General features: G+C 45.1%; 2 protein-coding genes across 3 annotated transcripts in view; one reads left to right on the top strand and one right to left on the bottom strand.

The window, feature by feature from the left end:
- plcg1 (phospholipase C, gamma 1) overlaps nt 1-4,466 on the top strand; it is a 30,737-nt gene extending 26,271 nt beyond the window's left edge. Inside the window, exons 32-33 of the mRNA XM_085392883.1 lie at nt 954-1,219; nt 1,328-4,466. Coding sequence (XP_085249009.1) covers nt 954-1,219; nt 1,328-1,364 — 303 coding nt within the window. The 3' untranslated portion in view covers nt 1,365-4,466. The remainder of the gene's footprint in view (nt 1-953; nt 1,220-1,327) is intronic.
- Nucleotides 4,467-7,427: 2,961 nt separating this feature from the next.
- Nucleotides 7,428-20,538, bottom strand: zhx3b (zinc fingers and homeoboxes 3b). Of its 2 annotated transcripts, none has more exons than XM_085393495.1 (7): nt 20,216-20,538; nt 13,533-14,447; nt 13,308-13,415; nt 11,667-13,232; nt 10,345-11,061; nt 8,246-8,531; nt 7,428-7,770 (listed from the first exon to the last, which is right to left on the bottom strand). In XM_085393495.1, the coding sequence occupies exons 2-7, from the start codon at nt 14,271-14,273 to the stop codon at nt 7,760-7,762; spliced, it is 3,429 nt and encodes a 1,142-aa protein (XP_085249621.1). In that variant the 5' UTR covers nt 14,274-14,447; nt 20,216-20,538; the 3' UTR covers nt 7,428-7,759. The 2 variants fall into 2 exon arrangements, with proteins under 2 accessions (XP_085249621.1, XP_085249622.1); XM_085393496.1 differs by lacking the exon at nt 20,216-20,538 and adding an exon at nt 14,601-14,835.
- Between the last annotated feature and the right edge of the window lie 1,317 nt (nt 20,539-21,855).

Genomic DNA, 21,855 nt, shown 5'->3' with positions numbered 1-21,855 from the left:
GCTTTTACTTTTTGCATCTAACCTAGGTTTTAATTTCCATCGTGTTTAATTTCCTGTATGTTAATAATACCACAGGACAGCCTCTTTTTTTGATTCTTACTTTAAAAGCAGGGGTGAGTGTACCTCATGTCTTAGTAGTGATAGTATACTGTACATGTTTCTGAATTACATGATTTGTATGAAAAACAATTAGCTACTAACTGGTGCAAAAATGTAAGGGCAGTGACATTAAAAGAAGAAGAAATGCATCACTATTTTAACACTTAAACCATGAGCCCCGACCCCATCACACCCTGTGTATACAAACATAACCCTTCGTTTAACTCAGCCCACCACCCCAGGCTGACTGAGCTTCGGGTGGGATCGCACAATTGAAATACGAGCAGCCACAAACAAAAAAACAAAAACAAACCACCAAATGTATAGTCACACATTAGCCGGCAGGTCTGCAATGAGATTCGTCAGATAGTGAATGGTGCAAAACACCCAAATGGGCCATAAAAGGCTTCCATGTATGAAAAAATATCTCCCTTGGGCCTCTCAGTACAGTGGACTGATGTTTCTGTGTACGAAAGGTGAACGCAATTATTTTTGTTTAAAGCTAATGCTTCATTAGCGGTCCCAGAATTTGCTATTAGTGGACATTGTTGCAGGGGACTCTACTGCTTTTATCTCGAGCATCAATATAAAGCACAGATTTGGAAAAATGAGTCCTTTTAAAAAACACTTCTGCTTGTCTGAGTTAAGTGCTTGTATGTTCTTTGTCTGTAGCTGCCTCCCTCAAATTATTTCTTAATCCCTCCCCAGCTTTTCTTCCCATTTACTTTTGCCTTTATAGTTCATCTTATGTTCTTGAATGACCTGACAAAATTATAAATGCAAGACTTTAAGCTCATCTTTGATTATACAGAGAACCACTAGTGTTTACTCCTTTGTTTTGTTTTTTATTTCAGGATGAAAACGGTGAGGTTCTCAGCCCATTCGCTGCAGTCGGGGCCTCATCAGTGTCGGCAACAGCTCAGTCAGTGCGGGAGCGTTTTGGGGAGCTGAGCTCAGTCTCCTCAACGTCCTCCAGCATGTCTCCTTTGCCTCAGTCTCCAGCCCAGGCCATGGCCTACAGAGGGAGGGAAGGCTCTTTTGAATCCCGCTACCAGTCCCCCATAGATGACTTCAGGGTGTCCCAGGAGACACTGCTGGACATGGACGCGCAAAACAGAAGGTGTGTGTGTGTGTGGTGTGTCTCTCTTTGTGGTGTTAGATGCCTGTCCAGAGTGTTTTGGACGTGTAGAAGATTACAGACATTATCCTGTCTTTGTCTTCACTTCAGGATCCCGCGGAGGACCAGAGTGGAGAACCGTGTCTAAGTCCAAGCCAATCAGGACGCATTTCTGTTGCAACCCCCCCTTCCTCCTCCCCATCCCCACCACCCAGTCGCCTCTCCCCCGTACCGATGATGTCACTGACTGCTGTGAACAGTTTCCATGGAAACGCCCACCACCGCTTTGGCCTACATTTCAGGCAGCTCTCTCTCCCTCCATTCGCCCAACCCCCCCCCCCCCCCCCCCCCCCCCCCCTCTCTCTCTCTCTCTCTCCCACACTGTCTTTCTGTCTCTGCCCCTCCCTGCCTGCTGCCCAGCCTCTCTTCACCACTTGCCAGATGAGAAGGTGAAGGGAGCATACTCGGACATTAGAGGGGCGAGGGGGGGTCACTAAGAGGAAGCTGACCGCTGTGGGCAAGAAGAAGAAACGACATTCACAGTAGAACAAAAAGCAAGACTGAAAAAGTTCCAGCTCTGGCCTGACTGTTTGTAATCTCTCGTGTTTTCAGTGTGCACAGCTGCTTAGTTTGAAGGCTAAGATGAAGAAAGGGGACAGTTATAGAAGGTATCAGTTTGAAACTGTTTCCAGTTAAGTTTCTTTGCTCTTCTCTATTTGGCGAATATGAATATATATATATATGTATATGTATATATACACATATATATTTATTCCTGCTGTGCTGTTGGCCAGAGAACAGCACCAGCTCACCTGCTCTCAAAGAGCTCCTGTCTCTATGTTTTTAATTATTACGATTATTTAAACCTTTAAACATTCATAATGTGATTTCTTTTTTTATGTACATGTGTAAAACATGAGGGCTCTCACTGCTTTAAAAAAAAATTCTCTTCTTTTGTTTTGGGGGGTTTTTTCGGGGTTTTTTTGCAGAGGAAATAGTGTGCCTCCAGCATATCTCCTACCCTAAACTTGGAGTGATATAAAATTTTTATTTTATGTTTTTTTTTTTTTTTTTCCTGTTTGTGTTTGGAGCAGTGAGAGAGCAGATCATATGTTATGCCTGCACATATACACACTTATTTCTAACCTACATTCCAGGAAAAACAAAAAGTGCACATCATTCCGTGTTTGCTGCGTTTCACACGCATTTACAAGCCAGTGTGACACATTGAGACATGTCCTGGGAATCCAACACCTCACTGTGTGATGAAGCAGGACCAGGGATAAACGTTAAGCCAAAAAAAAAAAGGTCTTATTGTGAGAAATGTGCTTTTTTTTTTTTTTTTTTTCCTTCCACTTCTTACTTGTACTACCAATGTGTTACAGGCCATATTTACAGATGTCCTGTCACTCAGAGGGACGAGTCACAGGGCTGTGGGTTACAGCCAAAACATTATCCTGTTCACTCCCCTCAGCAGTGGTTATTATTTACAGTCGCAGTCAGACTTCATATGAGGGACATGAATGTGTGCCTCAAACTACTATAAAAATAATCTAATTAGATTAATTTACAGGGAACACTGTAAATGTTTTAAATTTGTCAGTGCGCCATGATTACTGTAATTATGATGATTGTAATAGTTACCCTTTTAACTATGCAGCCCTTTGTTGCCAGGATTTATGAAGCAGTGGATACTCCTTTGAACTCAGATTTCACGTCGTAAAACTATGTCTGGCCACTTTATTCTGAGCATTTTAATTTGTTCACATTATCTCTTGGCGTAATGGCCACAGATCGGGGACAGTTCATATTAAAGAAAGTGTGTTTTGATTACAACAAATATGTATTCAAATGGTTCTAAGAAAGTGTTTTACTGTAACCAAACAGTTTTAGATATTCTTTGTTTCTTGTTTTGTTTTGTTTTTTAGTTAAAAAGGAAATCTGTATTGACCAGCAGTGGTTGAGTGAGAAGGGTTGAGTTGCCAGTGTTGGGAATAAAGTAATCGTGCCATCTGGTACCCATCACTGGGCCACAGCGACATAAAGGACCGTTCGTGTTTGTGCTGTTGTGGTATTTTTGGGCAGCTTTGTCATAGCTACATGCTGCTTCCAGAATCCAGTGAGGATTACACTGCCTAAGAGGTAATTAAATTGCCACTGCCCTTGGTTTTATTTGTAATGAAATGTGCAAACAAAACAAGAGGGAAAGAAATGGAGGCTTTGTGCAAAACACTGACTGATGGATCGAAGCGAATGCAGAATGCTACATTTCATTATTGTGAACGTTTGTCCAGCTGGTGGATCAGGACCTCCCTTGTGCATTAAGTTCAGGGAGATGTTCTTTCCTGTGATTCTGGGGTAAGAGCAAGATTGACATGAACAGGCAGAGTTAAAGCTTGAATTTTTCTTTGTTTTTTTCTGTAGCTTAGTCATGGATGACAAAGGTAATCTGCGCCTTCATTGAACCCAGAAGGAGCACTTATGGTGTTATCTTTCTAGGTTTGTACTCGAAACAGTGTTTTCTTTGCTTGTACGTGGTGACTATATGATGTAAGCTCAATATTCTTGCTCAGTGTTCAGTCACTGGGGCACACCTAAGCCATATGCTATGATTAGAGGTAAAGGCAGGGTCAGGAGTGAATACTTGAGGTCTCAAAGAAAAAGACAAATGTTGCATTTGCACCCCCATACTAATCCCAAAGCTCCTCCGTGTAACATTTATTTCTCCGATGGATAAGAGCTCACCCTCCAATGCTGCATTGCTCTCATTGCTGAACTGTCTGCTAATGTCTATGTGCCTCGATCTGTGTACACATCACATTGAAGCCACGTCTTTCACCTGCCCCGCTGGGCATAAATCACCTGCACAGCCATGGTACACCCACACAGGTGCTGTCACTTTGCTTCTCTGCACCGTGTGAGCCTCTGCAGACCACGTTTGACTGACATGCCCCCAACTGTACTGTTCACTTCTGTCGAGACAAAACGTACTCCCGCCAACCTGTAATGAGCTCTAATCTGCCAGAATAACCGAGAACACCTGTGTGGGTGCACAGAGCCCTTAACTGTAATTTGAGTTTTGCATTTTTGTTTTTCTCCAGACTTGTCTGTTTAGTTAGTGACAGCTCCATTTACAACCGCCTTTCTGTAATGTGCCTAAATATGGAGAGGAAGAGTATTCATCTTAATTTTGCCTTTCATATGAAACATATTCAAGCCTGAAAAGTAAATAAAATACTTATTACTTATACATCTTTGTTAGCCTTTCTTTTTTTAAATGTGCTAGTGTGACTCAGTGAGGTTAATTCTTTTCAGTTCCAAGACCAAAATGTAACTGCAACAGGTGTCACTAACTACACTACGCCACAGGAAATCTGTACTGTAGTTTCAATATGAGAATGTGTGAACAGCAGCCTGAAAGTGACCAAAGTGTTGCTGTGCTGAAAGTTTATTATCAATACCTTAAACCCAACGATCTGAAGGCAATTCTACTGTAAAAGAAACATAAGTACATTATTGGAAAACGGGGCAAAAGGCCACGTTGTGGTAGATACACCAGGGGGGCGACCGTGGCTCAGGGGGTTGGGAATCGCATCTGTAACCGGAAGGTCGCCGATTCGATCCCTGGGCTCTCTGTTCTGGTCGTTGTGTCCTTGGGCAAGACACTTTACCCTACTTGCCTACTGGTGTTGGCCAGAGGGGCGATATGGCAGCCTCGCTTCTGTCAGTCTGCCCCAGGGCAGCTGTGGCTACAACTGTAGCTGCCTCCACCAGTGTATGAATGTGAGAGTGAATGAATAGTGGTATTGTAAAGCGCTTTGGGTGCCTTGAAAAGCGCTATATAAATCCAATCCATTATTACTCGTATTGAGTTAGACTTGCGTTCTTGCTAAACTGGTGTAATTCTTTGTGGGAAAATTATTGGGTTGAGAGCTGGCGCCTGATTTCAGTACACTGAAGTCATTGTCATGTTCAAGAAGCTTTGTGATATGGCGCATTATCAGCCATCAGAAGCCATTGGAAGATCTGGGATAGACCGCAGCAATACTTGGGCTGTGGCACTGAACTCGGTAATAACGGACCCAAAGTGTGACAAGACTACATCCCTCACACCATTCATTACATCATCACTCCCAACCTGAACCTTTGATAAAAGGGAGGATGGAGTCATGTGCGTATTGTAGCCCCAGTTTCCTAATCTTAGCTCAGAGGATTGGCACCCAGTGTGGTCTTCTGCCGCCCAAAGATGCTCTTCCCCATACCCTCGTTGTAACAAGTGGTTACTTTTGTGGCTGTTGCCTCCCACTCAAAGCAGTCGAACCATTCTCCTCTGGCACCAAAAGGCATTTTCACCCAACTGCTGCTCTGGATATTCTTTTTCTGACCCTAGACATGGTTGTACAGAGAAAGGAAAAAAAAATCACAGTAAATCAGCAGTTTTTCATATACTCAGACTAGCCAGCGGGTGTCCACCCATATGGAAAAGATATATATAAATCTTATAAAGTTTGTATCTGTCTTGTGTGAAACTTGTATGAAAAGCATACAAGAGTGAAAACACATATAAGATCCCTTGAAAAATTATATAATGAAAGTTGTATGTTTTGGATACTTACTAAAACAATGTATGAAAGTAATGAGAAAGTGGCCACTTTCAGGAGTAAATCATGTAATCCTTATATGATTTACTCCTGAAAGTGGCCACTTTCATGAGTAATCACATATAAGTTTTTACTATTTCTTTTCCATATGGGCAACTCCAGTCCTCAAGAGCTACGGTCCTGGAGCTTTTAGATGCATCCCTACTAAGACACACCTGAATCAAATAAATGGATTGTTTATCGGGCCTTTGCCAAACGTGATGGCATGCTGAAGAGGTAATCCAACCATTTGATTCAACTGTGTTGGAGTAGGGATGCATCTAAAAGCTGCAGGACAGTAGCTCTTGAGGACTGGAGTTGGACACCCCTAAACTAGCCCATACAACACACTACTTTTAAAGTCACTTAAAGTCAGTTTGAACCCAAGCATGTCATCTTGACCATGTTTACATTGACTGATTAAAGATTTGTGTTAATGAGCAATTACAACAGTACCTAAAAAAAGTGGCTGAGTGTTTGCAACAAAGCTAGCTCGACAGGGACTTAAAATTACTTATGAGGTAAATCTTTCATCATAAGGCCTCAGTGTTCTTATTTGAGGTTTAGTCCTCTTAATTTGCCTCAGTGCTGTAAGCCATGTAGAAAACTTTACTTATGAACAGACACACTGAGCCACAGCTTTCTGACATTGCTTTTATTCTGAAATGCCATCTGTAAAAATTATACATCAAGCCTATGGAACTCTGGTAGTTCACAGTTTGTTTACAGTGTGATTTATTTCATAACAAAGTCTCATAAAAACAAATATACGTACATATCCGATAGGTAAAGAAGCACTTGATGCTACAACACAAACCGTATGTCATGTAGTCTAATATACTGTGTCACTTTTTTGTTTGTTTGTTTGTTTGTTTTAGACCCTAAAGGGTGCTTGCCCTCTTTGGATGAAACAATCCCCGATGTCGTCCCACGCTGAGCAATTTCATGTTAAATGAAAAGTATGTACAGATACGAAAAGTGTGAACAAAAACATGTTCCAAAATAACCTCGGGTTGAATGAGCGTCAGTGCTGCTTTTCACATTTGTTGCTGTGAACAGAGCAGCTAGCACATTTCTAAAATAAACTGCAAGCATGAAGTCAGAGTTTGTGATGCAGGAAAAAAAAAAGCAGCATGAAGACGGCACAATGGGAAAATAAGGTTGATTTGATTTACGATTAAGGCCTAGGCAAGCACCCTGCAGCAAAACTGCAGTTTTTCGTACCCCAAAAAAAAACAAACAATGAACAGTCTCAACGCTTCACTGAATCGTGTCTCAGCTTAGTCGATAAGAGTCCAAACCCAACCCCCACCTGATCAACATCTGCCAAGTTTGCAGTCTCAAACACACTTTTTTCTCCCTCTTCTTCTGCTTCCACACATCCACCCCTCTCTTTTTTTCCTTCCCACCCCTTCCTTTACCCCCATCACAGCAGGCAGTTGGAAAAAACATGGCAGCAAAACGCTGTCAGCCTGAACGCCTACACTGCCACCTCCACTCCTGCACCTCAGTGTCTACTTTCTCCTGAAGGGAAAATGGCGGAGGGGAGAATAGTGGAGAGTTGTAGTGGAGAGCTAGACAAAACTGGAGAAGGAGAGAAGGGAGTGGGCGGCTGGGTGGGTGGATTTTGGCGGGGGCGGGGGGGCTGCTATAGCGTCCATCTCATGTAGGCGGTTTGGGGGATGTGGGGTGTCATGCCCACCTCGAGGGGTGTAAGCGGTAAGGAGAGACAGAGAGAGGGAGAGATGGGTGGGGGGGGAGTAAGGAGGGGTGGGTGGAGGTGGCTCCAAGATCCATTTCCTTCCAGTGATCTTGTTACAAACGCATCTGCTGTCTTTTAGTCAGGCTCCCGGAACAAAGACCACCTGCGATGTCAACTCCATCCTCGCACAAAAAGGCCTCTTCAATCAGTTCCTGTTGCAATTAAAAAAAGAAGAAGAAAGAATAAAAAAAAAAAGCGGAAAAAGAAATTAAAAATCTGTCACCCTGACAACACGCTCCAGAAAACACGTCTGAATTTCCTTCATTGCTACACAGTGTGCTGGAGTTACACACGCACTGGTTTGAAACACAAACCTGCCACAGCATGCCTCATTACTCATAATTATGATGAATGTGTGTGTTTGTATATTCTATCTTAGTGCTTCTGTATCACCTGAGTGACGATCATAAACATTTAGGTGTGTTTAATTATCACCTTTTAACACCTAAACCCTGCCACGAATAAAATTAATTGTTACGGAGGCGCAAATAATATTTTCATAATGAAACACCTTCTGCTTCTGCTTTTAGAAGTTCTGCAGCTTTTCTTTAGGTGTTTAATTGCTCAAATCAGGATATTTGGTCAGACCCTGCAGGGAGAGCTTACGCTCACGCTGATGAAGATTACCTTTAGTAGCATTCACAGTCTCGTCAGCGTTTGCGTCCTCTGCTTCTGATGCGACACTGCACACCGATGCCTCCGTTTTCTCCTCCATCCCACCTCCTGCCTGCGACTCCGGAGGGGAGGATCCTGTTGTAGGTGGCTCTGCAGCCACACCCGGTGCAACCGGTCGCGTTCCTGTTGTATGAGCAGCGGCACTGGCAGCGGCAGTTTGTTGCAAAGACGCCTTAGTGGTAAACCAGTGTCGCACCAAGTCTGTTGTCAAACTGCTACTCTGAGCAAGTTCCTGCAACTGTGCATACAGAAGGGGAATCAAGAGGAAGGTTCACGGTTATTTGAGGTGCAAAGTGGACACTTAGATGACACATTTCACCTTTTCATACTCATACCTGTTTGCAACCCAGTTCTTTTAGAATTTAGACAGTTTTCCTTTAATGACATGTTATTGAAAATACCCTCAATATATTGCAATAATATTACATCTTACACTAGTCTAAAACGTCTTATTTGATTTTCAATGAACTCTAAAGTTTTAATATCATTTTTATATCATAGTTGCATATACATGTACATATTTAGTTCATATTTATTTAGGAATCAATGAAAATCTGAAGACAGATGCTGATGCTAAATGGCAACAATTATATTAAGGCCAAAAAAAAAAAAAAAAAAGGATCAAATTTGAAGATTTTTTGCAATTTGAAAATGTTCATCAAAGATCCTGATGTTCACAGGAGCCTGCAGCTCAGTTTACGTGACTCGTGAACACAAGTGTAAATTTGAACAAAAATGTTATGTTGTAATAATGAAACTCTTCAAGTAGCACTGCTTGCTTCTGTTCACACAATGCCATTTTTTTCATCTCTTTCACTTTTTTGTCAAAGCTCTTTAAAGCTACTTACAGAGATGGAGAGAGCAACACGATCAAATTTTAGCCACATGTGCAAAAATAAAAAAATAAAAAATTGGTGCACTTGTAGCTATGACTTTGTTTTAGTTCCTCCTGACACCAAGAACGAGTTCTGAGAGAGATCGAGAGGTCTCACTCCTGTCCAGACAGGACATGAAGAATGCATTAAAAAAATGAATGAATAAATACATTTTTATTGCAATTTAGAAACAGGCTGGATTAGTTGTTCACTAAAACGTACGTGGATTGAAATCGATTTGCAAATGCTACTAGGTGACACACTGACAGATTAATAGAAAGGAATGCATGTGTCAGAGTGGCTTCAGAGACATTTACATATATTTACTTATAAAATAAGATATAATCCACACACTGCTTTGTTGGTGAACTGTATCCAGAATTACATCACATGATACCGTTGTATCCTGCATTTCCTTTTCTTGGTTTGGAATAAATGCATTTTACTTCATGTAAAAGTAAAATGACCACGAAACAAATAAACAAAAGCATCAATTAGCCAACATGTTTTTTTCTTCTAAAAAGCACAAGCTCGAGCCCTCCTGAGGTATGACCCCAGTTCTACCAATCAAATTCCAACAGACCCTTGAATGCATCCAACATTTTCACTGTTTGCAACCCAAAACCTTCCTTATGACCTCACAACATCTCCAATCAAGCACATAATCCCATATCCACTTCCTGGATTATATACAGGAGTGTATAGAAAAATGAGTGGGGTTAATTTTGTTTGAAGTGTGTTGCCAGAAAAACATGTAAATTAAAATATATAAAGCAATACTTTTGCCTTCGCAGGTCAACGCTGAAAGAATTGATGGGAAAATAACACTTTAATCATGAGTAAACCACACACACCAACCAGAGGAGATGATTTGCTAAAATAGCGAATGCCCCTAACATTGATATAACAGGAAGTGAGTCAGGGTTTTTCTATCACATATGAGGTTTCAGTTATTTACACCTAAAATCCCCAAAATATCTATCTAATGCAACAGAAGCATTTTGAAAGTGGAACTCTAAAAGCCTAGTGTGACTTTCAGGAGTGACATGCCTGTATAATTAGAGGATATGCTGTCAGCTTTTATAAAAGCAATAGTACAGAGAAATCGTTTGATTCTCAGGTTCCTGTGTTTCTCAGCTACTGAGCTATAAAAAAAATGTTTGGTGCTGTTGATACCTGTGAGTCTTCCAGCCTTCCGTGGACGTCAAGGTGAGCCTGGAGGACGTGCACGTTCCCCTTCTGTAGGTCTTCCTCCAGAGCCATGTTCTGGTACGACTCCAGCCACTTCAGCTGCCCATTCTTCTGCACATAACGGCAATCTCCGAACCAGCGCACCACTTCAGGCCTGGGCAGCCCAGTGCTTGAGATGAGTTCATCGTACTGAGTGGCGCTGGGCCACTGGGTCCGAGCGTAAACTTGTTTCAGCAGATGCAGCTGGTCCGCTGTCTTCTTACCTCGGACGCCTGTGGGTTTGGGGGAGTGAGCTGGTTTGGGTGTTGGCGTGGAGGTCTGCGATGTTTTGGGGGTGGCAGATGAGGCAGGACCCAGGGAGGATGCGGCCGTACTATCCAGCCCTTCGCTCTCAGTTTTCCCATTGGCCTCTGTCACCTTCAGCATCTTCAGATTTATTTTAATAGGGTTGACTTTTGGTTCCCCTGAACTTTCATCTCTCTGCCTCTCTTCTCCATCAACCCCGATATCCTCACCCTTCTCCTCCTCTCGCATTGCCCGCTCAGCCTCCTCTTTCTTTTTCTCAGCTGCCACTCTCTTCCTCCTCTCAGCAAACCAGCCGTGGATTTCTCTTCTGGTCATCTTGGTCTCAGACCGCAGTCTATCCACTTCCTCGCCTGATGGGTCTGAGTTCTGGGAAAAGCTGCCCTCTAGGGCTTTAACCTAACATAATAAACGCAAGTTAATTATTAGTATCGTCTTTTTTTCAATGAAGACAAAGAACTGGCATGTGTGAGATATTTGATTAATGATTTTGTTATTCAAGTTAAAAATAAAACTAGCATCTGTAACAGTTCAGACAGAGTGAGATATTTAAAGACATCATCTTTGTAGTTTAAAAAACAAAACAAAACTCTGAATACCTCATTTTACAATTTTTCAAGCCTTCCAAGACCAAAAACTAATTCACTTATTCATCTTATAAGCTGTGCATGGAAAGAAAATAAAACATATCCTCTTTTAGGTTTGAACTTTACTGTTTACATTTCACTTGCACATTCAAGATTGTTGTGGTAGTAGCAGCTAATGTAGATGAAGTCTACACCCCCGGAGACACACTATTTATCTAATTTTGTGCAGCTCCATCTGGAGCCACAAAAGTAAACTCTTACAAATAGAAAGCTGATCTCCCCTGCATTTATAAACAGACTTTGATGTGGAAATCCACAGAACTGAGTAATCACGACAAAAAACAGTGAGGAAACCTGGCCACCTGCTAAGCTTATTACACTTATATTACACAGGAAGCTTGCGTAGTAAGGCCTCACCTGGTGGGGTTCTCTCTCCTTGTAGCGGATGGCTGTGAAATCAGGTGACGGTGGCCTGGGGAGTCGGCGGGAAGGTGTGGTGGGAGAGGTGGGTGTCTGTGATGATGCAGATGGGCTCAGGGGTGCAGCGCTGTGTTGGGGAGTTTTCGCACCAGAGTTGTTGCTACTTTCTGACAGATCGATGGGGTTGGCACTGCCAGCGGCGCTTGTTCCTGGCGTACTCGGACTGCTGCCCGTTCCGGGTGTGGTGGCGGGTTTAGTCTGCGGTCCTGAGCCGGCACGTGTACCTTTCAGGTTGCGAAAGTGGTAGCGCCGGTCACTAAACCACTTGCGAACTTCTCGCACTGTGAGCCCCGTCAACGCAATGAGCCGGTCCACCTCCTCCTGGTCGGGAAACTGGCACACCTGAAAACTGTCCTTTAGGGCATTGAGCTGCTCCTGAGACTTTTTGCCTTTGTAAAAGCTGGGATCCAGGAAGGGGTTGACGGGCGTCCTGGATCCCAGCGTGCTGCTCGAAGCAGATGCAGGGGATGGGGAAGAAGACTTGGAGGCAGGGGAAGAAGCCTCCTCCATCTTCATGGGTGGGGAGTCACTGGCAGAGGGGTCGACGTCATCTGCGCTTGTCTCACTATTTTTGCTGCTGCTCCCATTAGCATCTTTGCTCTTCGGTAAACTGTTGCCATTGACGGTTTTGATGTCTGTGATGTTTTTGCTTTCTGTGGTTACTTTGTTGTCACTCTGCAGCACGCTGGTGTTGTTGGCATTGCTGACATCTGTGTTCTTGGCATTTACATGCCCAGTTGCATCACCGTTGCCCTTATCGCTGGAGTCAACATTACCGCTGCTGTCTTTACCATTGACACTGCTCGCCTTAGCATTACTATGACTACTGCTTCCCAAGCTGAGGTTGATCACGCTAGTTTGACTGCTGCTAAGAGCACTGCTAGTGCCCCCTCCCCCACTCCTACTACTATTACAGCTGCTAATGATATTCGTTCCTGTGCTGCTTCCCACTGACCCCACCACCATGCTCACGCCTTTGTCTGCCACCAGGGCCGCTGCAGGTCGGGCCTGCATCATAGGCCGCGCTGCTGCCTGGGGCTTAGGTGTGACAGCTAGGGCAACAGGAGTACTGTTAACCTGGATACCGTTTGCCATGACCGGCTGTGTGACGATTACCCCTCCTTGGCCGACGAGAGACCCCTGCAGGATGTGAGGGATCCCTGTGGCCCCAAGCGATGCAGGCAGGACTGTGATGGTTTGCTGGGCTGGGCTGTGGTGACTCTGTGGCTGGTTGTGAGAGTTGGAAGGTGCCGTTTGAATTATGGTGTTGAACATCTTCCTCCTGGCCTCCTCTATCTCTTCAGGAGACCAGCTGATGCCTTGCTTCAGTCTCTGGGCTGTGAACCAGATCTTGATCTGCTCTTCTGGGAACTTTGTGACCACAGTCAGGTAGCAGAGCTCAGCTTTCGTGGGGTATGGAAATTTGCTGAAGGAGGTCTTCAGGAAGGAAGAGGAATCCATGGAGGCACTGTAGGTAGGGATGCTGCTCAAAGGAATCATTACCTGAGAGAGAAAGGTTGAATATCAGCCACTGATTTTACATTTAAAAATTCATAAGATTTGGATAGAAAGAATTACCTTTGGGAGATTTTCTGAGGAGGAAGTTGAGGAACTGGAGGAAATATTTGAGGAGGCGGTGACTGGCGCAGAATGATGAAGGTTTCTGTTTTGAACTACTGAAACCACCTGGAAAAAAAACATTCAAGAATCAGAACAAGTGACTCCAATAAAAAAATTTTTTTTTTTTTTAAAAACATGTTTCATCTAAAAAAAACCCCAGGAGAAATAAAAACTGACATTTACCTGTGTGATTGGTGTCTTTAACATGGGTAATGCTCCTGAGCCATTCACTATCTGGATTGCTGAAGGAAGTGTGACCTTAGTTGTTCCATTGTGGACAATCGTAGGAACATGGGCGACTGTTACTGAGGCAGTTTCTTTTCTCTCAGTCTCTCTAGATGCAGAGATAGTGTGTGGGTCTGAGGACGCCTCATCGGAGACTGGGTGAGACACCACAATCCGTTTAGGCTCCGATCTGCCCTTCAGCATCCGCATAATTGGGGTTTTAGTGATAGAAATCTCACTGTCCTTCCCGCTCTCTGGCCCAGCCACCAGATGTTGCTCCACCACCAGCCTCCTGTCTCTCTTTCTCAGCCGCAGAGTGGTGTTCAATGTGCTGGGGTGAACCCTGGCGTTGTGCAATGCTAGGCCCTCAAACTTGGGTGCTGAAACCCCACAGCTGACACAAAAGAAGCTGGGGTCAGCACGGAAGTCTGGGTGCCCGGAGTAGACGTGATCCAAAAATAAGTTAAGGTCATGCGTTTCGAAATTACAAGGCTTACATGTGTAACTGCCTGCACCATCTTTGACTGCATCCCCCGCCTCTGGTTTGGAAGACTCTCCAGGGTCTAAGGGGCTCTGTGTGTCACTGCCAGAAACCCTTGGCTGACGGAGAGCAGGAGAGTCCTGCTCAACCTCCTCTAAGGGGCGAATAATCTTGCTAGGTATCATACAGGGAGTGGACGACTTCCTTTTGCTGGCCATGGTGTGAAAAAAAAAATGGGGCTGGGGGTGGGAGGAGTGGTCAAATGGCTGAGAGTGAGGTGTGAAAAAGAATATGGGTTTCTCGTTGACTATAGACCAGGCATGGGGGAAGGGGGGTGGCGGGTCTTGTCCGTGGGTCCACTTGTGGTTATCACTTGAGTTTTTCGGGAAATCCTGCAAAAAGAGAGTGAAACACTGATTAGTTTGTCAATCACCAGCCAACAGTTTAGTCAAGTGGTTTGGTGAGTTACAAACACACAAAAGAGAGAAAATTTACATTTTAAGTGCAAATGAGTTGGGCGACTGAGAGCAAATGAAATATCTTACTCAGCGCAGCAAAACCCAGGTCCATCTCAGCAGAGGAAAACACATCATTGCTGACACCGTTTCCAGGTAAAATGTCAACAGCACAGGTAATAAAGGACACCTCGTGGAAAGATTGAGCTCGAGCGCTTTAAAATCCACAGATCTTGCTGCTCAAAACCTCTGATCAGAGAAACCCAGGGCTGTCTCTCTTATGAAGGCCTACACACAAGCTCACTCTGCATCTTCACTGATGGCTTGTAGAGAGAGCTCCTGTCCTACCCCCTTCTTTCCCCTCCCCCCACACAACTCGGTCTCACTTCCCCTCTTTCAGACACACCCCCAACAGAGAGGGCACATTCTGTTTATTTTTTTTTAATCCAGGGCCTCTGTAGTTTAACTGAATATCTTTATTTAAATTCCTACAGCAATATAGTGCACGTAACATCTGGGCAGTTGAGCAGTTCAGATGAACAGATGTTCTGCGGAAAAATGGCTCCATCCTAACAATGGTACACACTGTACAGACAGGAATCACACCTATATAAGAATTCAAATCTTAAAACCTTCACAACACCTCTTAGATTCTTTGTCTCCATTAAGAAAAAAAAAGCTTCGTCTTTTCCCTCTCCTTCCTTCCTTTGCACAGAGAGGTAGTGATGCAGTACTAGAGGACAGCTCTAGGGCAATTACTCTCCCAGTCACTCTGCCCTGACATGACACCTCATGCGCAGAGCAGCAAAAGCTCAACAAAGTTCAGCGGCTTAGAGAAACACAACAGGAAAATGCTTAAAATCTCACCCAGTCCAGCCCAGATACTTCACAAACACATCCAGTTTTCACATTTCAGCGCTCAAAAGCTTAAACCCTTTCGTGCATGCAAGCAGAACAACTCCATGCTCATATTAAACTTGGCTGGGGGGTGAGGGGGTGGTATACCTTCAGATGCTTAGCCTCATTGTGCACGAGGCTGTTCACTTATGACAAGGTGAGCAGCAAGCTCGATGTCTCCATTCGACAAATCCGCTAATGATGAATGTCCTCTTTCTAAAGTGCCCACAGACACATTAGCAGATCTTCGATTTGCCATAGAAAAGATCACAGTACACTAATTCAAAACCCAGTTAACTATTGCAGGACGAGGGCTCCAACTGTGACCGAGCACAGGTATGCAGAGTTGACTCTCCTGCACTCAGAAGCCTATGACAACCCAGACAGAGGCGGCAAAAGCAAGTTAAAGTTCCCATCATCTGCTGTCTGCCTTAGTACTGCTAATAGTAAAATGTTTTCTGAGCAGTCTCTGAAAACATTGCTGGACTCAAAACAAATAGTATCTTCTTTGTTTATTGTATTTTATTTTTTTGAACAGCAAGACTGCTCCCCTCTCTTTGGATCTGAATGTGAGGGGTTAACAGGCAAATTAAGTTTGCTACTGTGGAAGGAACGTGATGCCCCTTGTCCCCCACCCCGCGTGCACCAACTTGGGCTGTTGTGCACCCCTTCGACTCCCCCTGCCATTGGGTTCTGCATCAGGGGGCACCACTCTGCCAAGGCTGGCTGGTCACATGACCGACACAAAGGCTTATGGGTGGGCAGTCTCAACCATCAATCACGTGGTTCTGCTGGGTGCGGATGGCAGGCGAGAGGAGAGGGACAGCGAATGGGAAAGGACGGTGGGGGATGGGCGAGTCGGTATGGGGTGAGGAGAGTTGTTAACTATCGTTGAGGAAGCACTGAGGTGTTTCAGTGAGGAATTTTCCTACCCGATACCCCCCTCCAACTAGCCTGCCCAACCCTGCCTTCCCCCGCGCTTCAAAGCCCCCTTCTAGCTCCAAACTACAATCACAGTCCTTCCCTCTCCTCCCTCCCTGCTGCACTGCAAAAGCCCAGAACATTCAGCCAGCGGACATAACCTGGAGTCCTGCTTCAGCGCCTGCATGTGGCGTGCACACCCGGGCAGTCAGCAGGCATGTGCAAAATAATCACTAACACTAAGACACCCAGCAAAACACAATGTCAGAGCTGCTAAGTATGTAATCCTATTTCCACGACTGATCAAAAGCTGCAAACACTGACTGACAGACAGCAACTACCAACTTTACACATCACACTGTGATGGGCCTGTGAAAAATCAAAAACCACATCTGTGCGAACACAACTCCAGATAAGCCCTGGGCCTCAGCGAATGCGAAAGCAACCAGCAGAGACGCAGAGGCCTCTCTCACTCTCTTTCACACACACATACAGCCGCACACAGGTGAGCATCAAAACAGCACAAGCCCGAGCTATAATTGGCGAGTCGAAATGGGCAGCTCATGCCAGGATCAGATGAGCTCTCTGTTGACTCATGGGTGTGAGCGCATCAGCTGAAAACTTTTCATTTGAATGCCGCACATGCGTTGACTGACCATGCAGGGGACCGTGGGTTCGTGTCTGTTATATGTGTGTCAGCATTTGCATGTGTTGGTTTCCTGTGAGATTGAGAGTAAAGGGGGTGGGGGGTAGGAGTGGGGTGCGTGTGAGCTCTTGGTGAGTGTGTGTATGTGTGTGTGTGGCGTGTGGGGGAGGCTGGCTAAATGCCTCTGTGTGAGGCTTGTTTATCGAGGTAGTCAGGCTGCAATTTTTCCTGTGTGAGAGTCAGAGAGCTCTCCCAGTGACACACAAAGACATTATTTTTGACCTCACGGTTCATAACCTGTATTATTCTTAATGTCATCATTGGCTCAGCAAGGCGTGACCTCCTTTCATCCGGTGGCCTGACTCTCCTCTAGGCTGGGGATGGATCCTCTGAGCACAGACCAATAATAGCTCTCTCTCGCACGCACACCTTTGTATAGCTTCACACAAACTAAACTAGTCATCTCGTCACCTCGCTGAGAATGCAGGTGCAACACTGATGTGTGCGTGTAACAAATGTTCTCCCAGTAGGATGACGAAAAGGTGTACAGCACAGGCAGCTTTCTCCTAGTTTCCTCGCTCTTCCTCGTCTTCTTCACCCTCACTCCCCCTCCCTTTCTCCAACAGCCTCTGCACCCTCTGCTTCCCCTCCCTCCGCTTCCTCCTCTCAGAGCAAGTTTGGCCCAGGGAGACAGGTCGGCAGCGCCACTGGTGTGTTACTGTCCCCATGGCAACCACCTCCTACCCCCTCTTTCTCTCTCCTACCAGCTCATTTCTCTGAAGTACACGCATGTGGGTAAACACGCACACGTCTCCTATGCCATCCAGTCTCTGGCTCTAGTGGGGCTTGTTTGTTCCACACGCCCCTGTCAGTGGTATTTGGAGAGTCCCTGCCCTGCTCCTATTTCAGTGCCTCCCTCACGCAGTGTTCATGTCTCCCTGGTAGGTGTGGTCGCCGTCGCCAAGGCACACTACTCTCCAAAGCTGATGGCGTCTCTTCCTGTTAACTCAGTGTCTGTGAGTCTTGGTTCAGGCATCTGCCCAGGCTACTGCTCTGGGGGCTCCTGTGTTTCAGCCTACAGGGCCCTAAAGTCACGCAGGGCTCCTGTAGTCACTGTAGGCAATGCAGCCATGAGCGCATAAACAGGCCTGGCCTATCTGCCAGATGCTATCCTTTCAGGAGATGACAACCTCTCGCCCCTGTGCGTTTCCCCAAGCCCACCCTCAAAAATAAAAATAAAAATCCTACGCTGTTTTGTTCTGCCTCAAAACAAACAAACAAAAAACGACTTAAGCTGCTAACCTTCTCTCATCAATCATTTTCAGGGTCTTGTTCGCTCATACACCCCTGCTCTCGAACAACCCACCACTAGAAATGCTCACAGGTTCTCTGCAGCCCAACTTCTTTCCACTCCCTCTTCGGCTCGCACACAATGCAGGCAACAATCAGAGCGCCTCTGAGCCTCAGTGACAGCGCAGTGTCATTTTCATGTGATCCTGAGTCTCAGGTCAAGGGAGCGTGTGGCTGTGTGGGTTGTGCACGGCCGCATTGCTGTGGCCGCTGCCGGTGCATGCGTTAAAATTGGGTTGCTGAGAGGGGAGGGAGAGAAAAATGGCGGAGCACCATGCCTCTGTGCTGTCCAACCTAAAATGGCTGACATCACAAGCTGTTAACCAGCCAAGCAGAGCCAAGAGGCTGCTGCTGCTGCTGACCCAGACCTGAATGCTGTGGCTGTGCGAGTGGCTTACTCTGCTCTTCCCCAACAACGTGAAAAGGCTCTTCAGTAGCAGATGACTCCTGTTTTTGATTTTTTTTGTGTGGCCATACTTGGTAGAGATCTGTAAATAAACTGTCTTACATGGGTCTGCAGGCACAGATGTGATGGGAAGTCATTACCTACAGACTGACACCCTCCAAGAATTGTTCAGCTTTATTAAATCATCAGCACAACATTTAATACTTAACAAGGGTTGCCAGTAAAGCATTTAAAAAGTTGTCTAAAATATGCAAAGGCACCATGGATTTTAAATAAGCGACGTACTGATTAATCCTTCCACACAAAGCCACTCAACCTGTGTCAGCTACTAACCTAAATCTGAGGAAGAGAAAGGGAGGAGAAAGGAGGGAGGGAAACAGGGCCCAGGAGGTGGAGGTGGTAGTGATGATGATGGCAGAAGAGGAGGGGGGTAGAGTGTACTATTGACTGAAATCTACAGCCATCAGCACACCAGCACAAAGAAATACAGCAAGATAGTAACAACAATAACAATACTAATCATCACCTACAGCTCCCCTCACAGCTGATCCACGTGTGATCTGAGCAGCAGTGTGGAAAACCTGGCCCGTTTCTAAAAGTGTAAAAAGGTGAGCTGGATTAAGCTAAGTGTCCGTGCCTGGGACTCACGTGGACATCAGACACAAATTAGCGGTGTGGGAAATCTTTGCTCTAATCCCTGCAGTCAAACTCACTCATGACAACAGTGAAATAACAAATAAGACAAGTGGCTGCTAGAGAACAACAACAACAAACTCAGCTGGTGGAAGAAAAGAAAAAGGTGTGATTTTCATTTAAAACCAAGGTCCACACACATAGATTTTTCAAGCTAAATTAAAAAAAAAAATTTAAATAGATGGTAGATATATGATGGAAGTGACTGGGACTTTTAAAAATGACTCCCAAACTTCATTCATAGCACGGATTGACGGATTGGAAGAAATTTTGGAAATTCAGCGCATTGTTTACAGGACATATTACAGGATTTTTTCCGGGTAAGCGGGTGGGGGCTACAGTGCACCCTGACAACATCTAATTGGCGCTAATTTGGTGATTAATCGGCGATATTCCGCGAAAATAGGAGGTACAATAAGAGTCTGCGCTGCAATGTTTCGGTCTCTGAGCGCAGCAGCGTCAGATATTTCCGAAAAATGATGCGTGTTCATCTTCCGCTCAAGTTAGGCGGAGTGAGCCCCAACTTAAAGGGCTTGTCTGCATTATAGGTTTGAACACTACGACCAATTCATACCGGAGAGAGAGGAAAAAAGGTAAGCCGTGCCCCCCTCCAAGCTTTTAAAAAAACTACTCTCTCTACCACCCCCCCAGGTTGGCTGTCGCCATTTTAAGCAGGCGACATGCAGCTGGCCAGCGCCGCTGAGCCACAAGCCCGTAAAGGTAAGACAGCTCGCGCACAAGTTTAGGAAAGGTGAACACTTAAGTAAATGCGTATCAGTGAAGCACACTCACCTCGCTTTGTCGGAGCTCAGCGTATGCATCGCATGTATTAAAAAGTTTACACTGGTGCGGGTTCAGTGGAGCCAGACACGGACGGGGTCGGCTTTGGGCTTCTCTGATGGTAACTTATAGGTGTAAGGACCCCTCTGACAATCGGCCGCTGATAATAATAAACGTGACTGGAGCCGGACCGGTCCCCCCTCCCTCTCACAACAACAACGGCCCCTCTCTTATTTTTTTGCGCTTGTTTATTTCGAGTGGCTCTGTGTTACAGCAGGCAGTGAAAGGGGAGGAAAATACGACGGACGTACCGAGGGAAGAGGCAGACACGTGACGCCGACGTCACTGACGGTGGAATTGGCGTGAGAGCTCGAGCTCCGCCGAGCACAGAGTATGAAGTGACTCACGTATCCCGTACTGACTTTGACCCCCTACGCCCCCTTCCTCACCCAGCATCACCCCACCCCACCCCATCCCATCCTATCCTATCTACACAGGTGGGGGGTCCGTGTTTGAGGTTTTGAAAGGGTCACAGCACCGTTAACCGTGCACGGTAACGGTTACAACACATCACACCTGTCCCCCCTCCCCCCCTCTCCTCTCCCCTCCCCTCCCAGGTGGGCTAGCCGCTCTTAAAGAGATAGAGCCAAACGGGTGCGTGGCAAAAGGTTAATAAAGACGCACAATAAATATGAATCTGCTCTTAAAGCTCCATTCAAACATATTAAACACCCACTACAGTTAGACGTGTTTTAGTCCACGTGACCTTTTAGCTGTAATTACGCAAATCTCAGTTTACATAGCCTGCAATTTATGGATTTCACTGAGCGGGCAGTTATCTGTGCTGTGAGAGTGGCGAGCTTTGAAGCTGAGTGGACAAATATTTAAATTTGCCGGGTGACCACTCAAATGACAGTTTATTAAGTACAGGTGAGGTAAAAGCTAATTTCTTTTCGTCAGGCTGCTGTATAGTCTTCCTTTGTTCACAACAATGACTATAATAATAATGACTTTGACTTTGCCACCAGCTTTGACTTTAACAATAAAGTTTAATAATAATAACTCTTTATAGCTTTAAAAAAAAAGAGTCCAAATAAACAAAAGTATATAAATTAACAGAAAGGCTAGAAATTAAAGGCTTTGGTGAAGTGATGAGGTGCTGCAAAGCATACTGAAGGCTCTGTTCCCATAGGTTTGGAGGTTGGTGCAAGGGATTGAAAACATTTGTTATATAAAAGGACAGAGACCAGCATATCCTCTACATTGGTGTTACAATTCAACTGCAACATAAACCACATCCTCAGCTGGCCCAGCACTTGAGGCAACTTTAAAAGAATTTAGTTTTGCTGCCTGTTGCATTGTAACGGGTATTTTGTTAAACCTGAGAGCTTTCCATGCACGTTGGTGAACTCGCATCACAAATCCCTAAACTGACTAAAGTAGAAAGACAACCAAAACCCAGCAAAGTCAGAAATGCTCACAAAATGGACCACAGTGCAAAGCCAGTCGGCAAAAAGCAGCTGCATGGGAGCATCACTTTAAAGACATTCGTTTAAACTCATTTGTAGCTGATAAAGCAGATAAAACACATCATATAGTATTCTAGTGTTACTGATTTTCCATTGGGCCCTGTTTGTTATATGTATGTTCAG

The sequence above is a fragment of the Rhamphochromis longiceps genome, linkage group LG20, assembly GCF_057381845.1.
Source record: "Rhamphochromis longiceps isolate RC_006_pf linkage group LG20, R_longiceps_female_GT1.1, whole genome shotgun sequence".
Taxonomy (NCBI): domain Eukaryota; kingdom Metazoa; phylum Chordata; class Actinopteri; order Cichliformes; family Cichlidae; genus Rhamphochromis; species Rhamphochromis longiceps.
Note: the sequence above shows the minus strand (reverse complement) of the source record. Positions and strands in the feature narration are given on the sequence as shown.

Excerpts from the sequence above, each read along its gene's own strand:
- zhx3b (XM_085393495.1), bottom strand. The coding sequence starts at position 14,273 with ATGGCCAGCAAAAGGAAGTCGTCCACTCCCTGTATGATACCTAGCAAG. Across the intron at positions 13,233-13,307 it reads CCTCAGAAAATCTCCCAAAG|GTAATGATTCCTTTGAGCAG; the intron begins GTAATTCTTTCT and ends TTTCTCTCTCAG. Across the intron at positions 8,532-10,344 it reads GAAGGCTGGAAGACTCACAG|TTGCAGGAACTTGCTCAGAG; the intron begins GTATCAACAGCA and ends CTGTATGCACAG.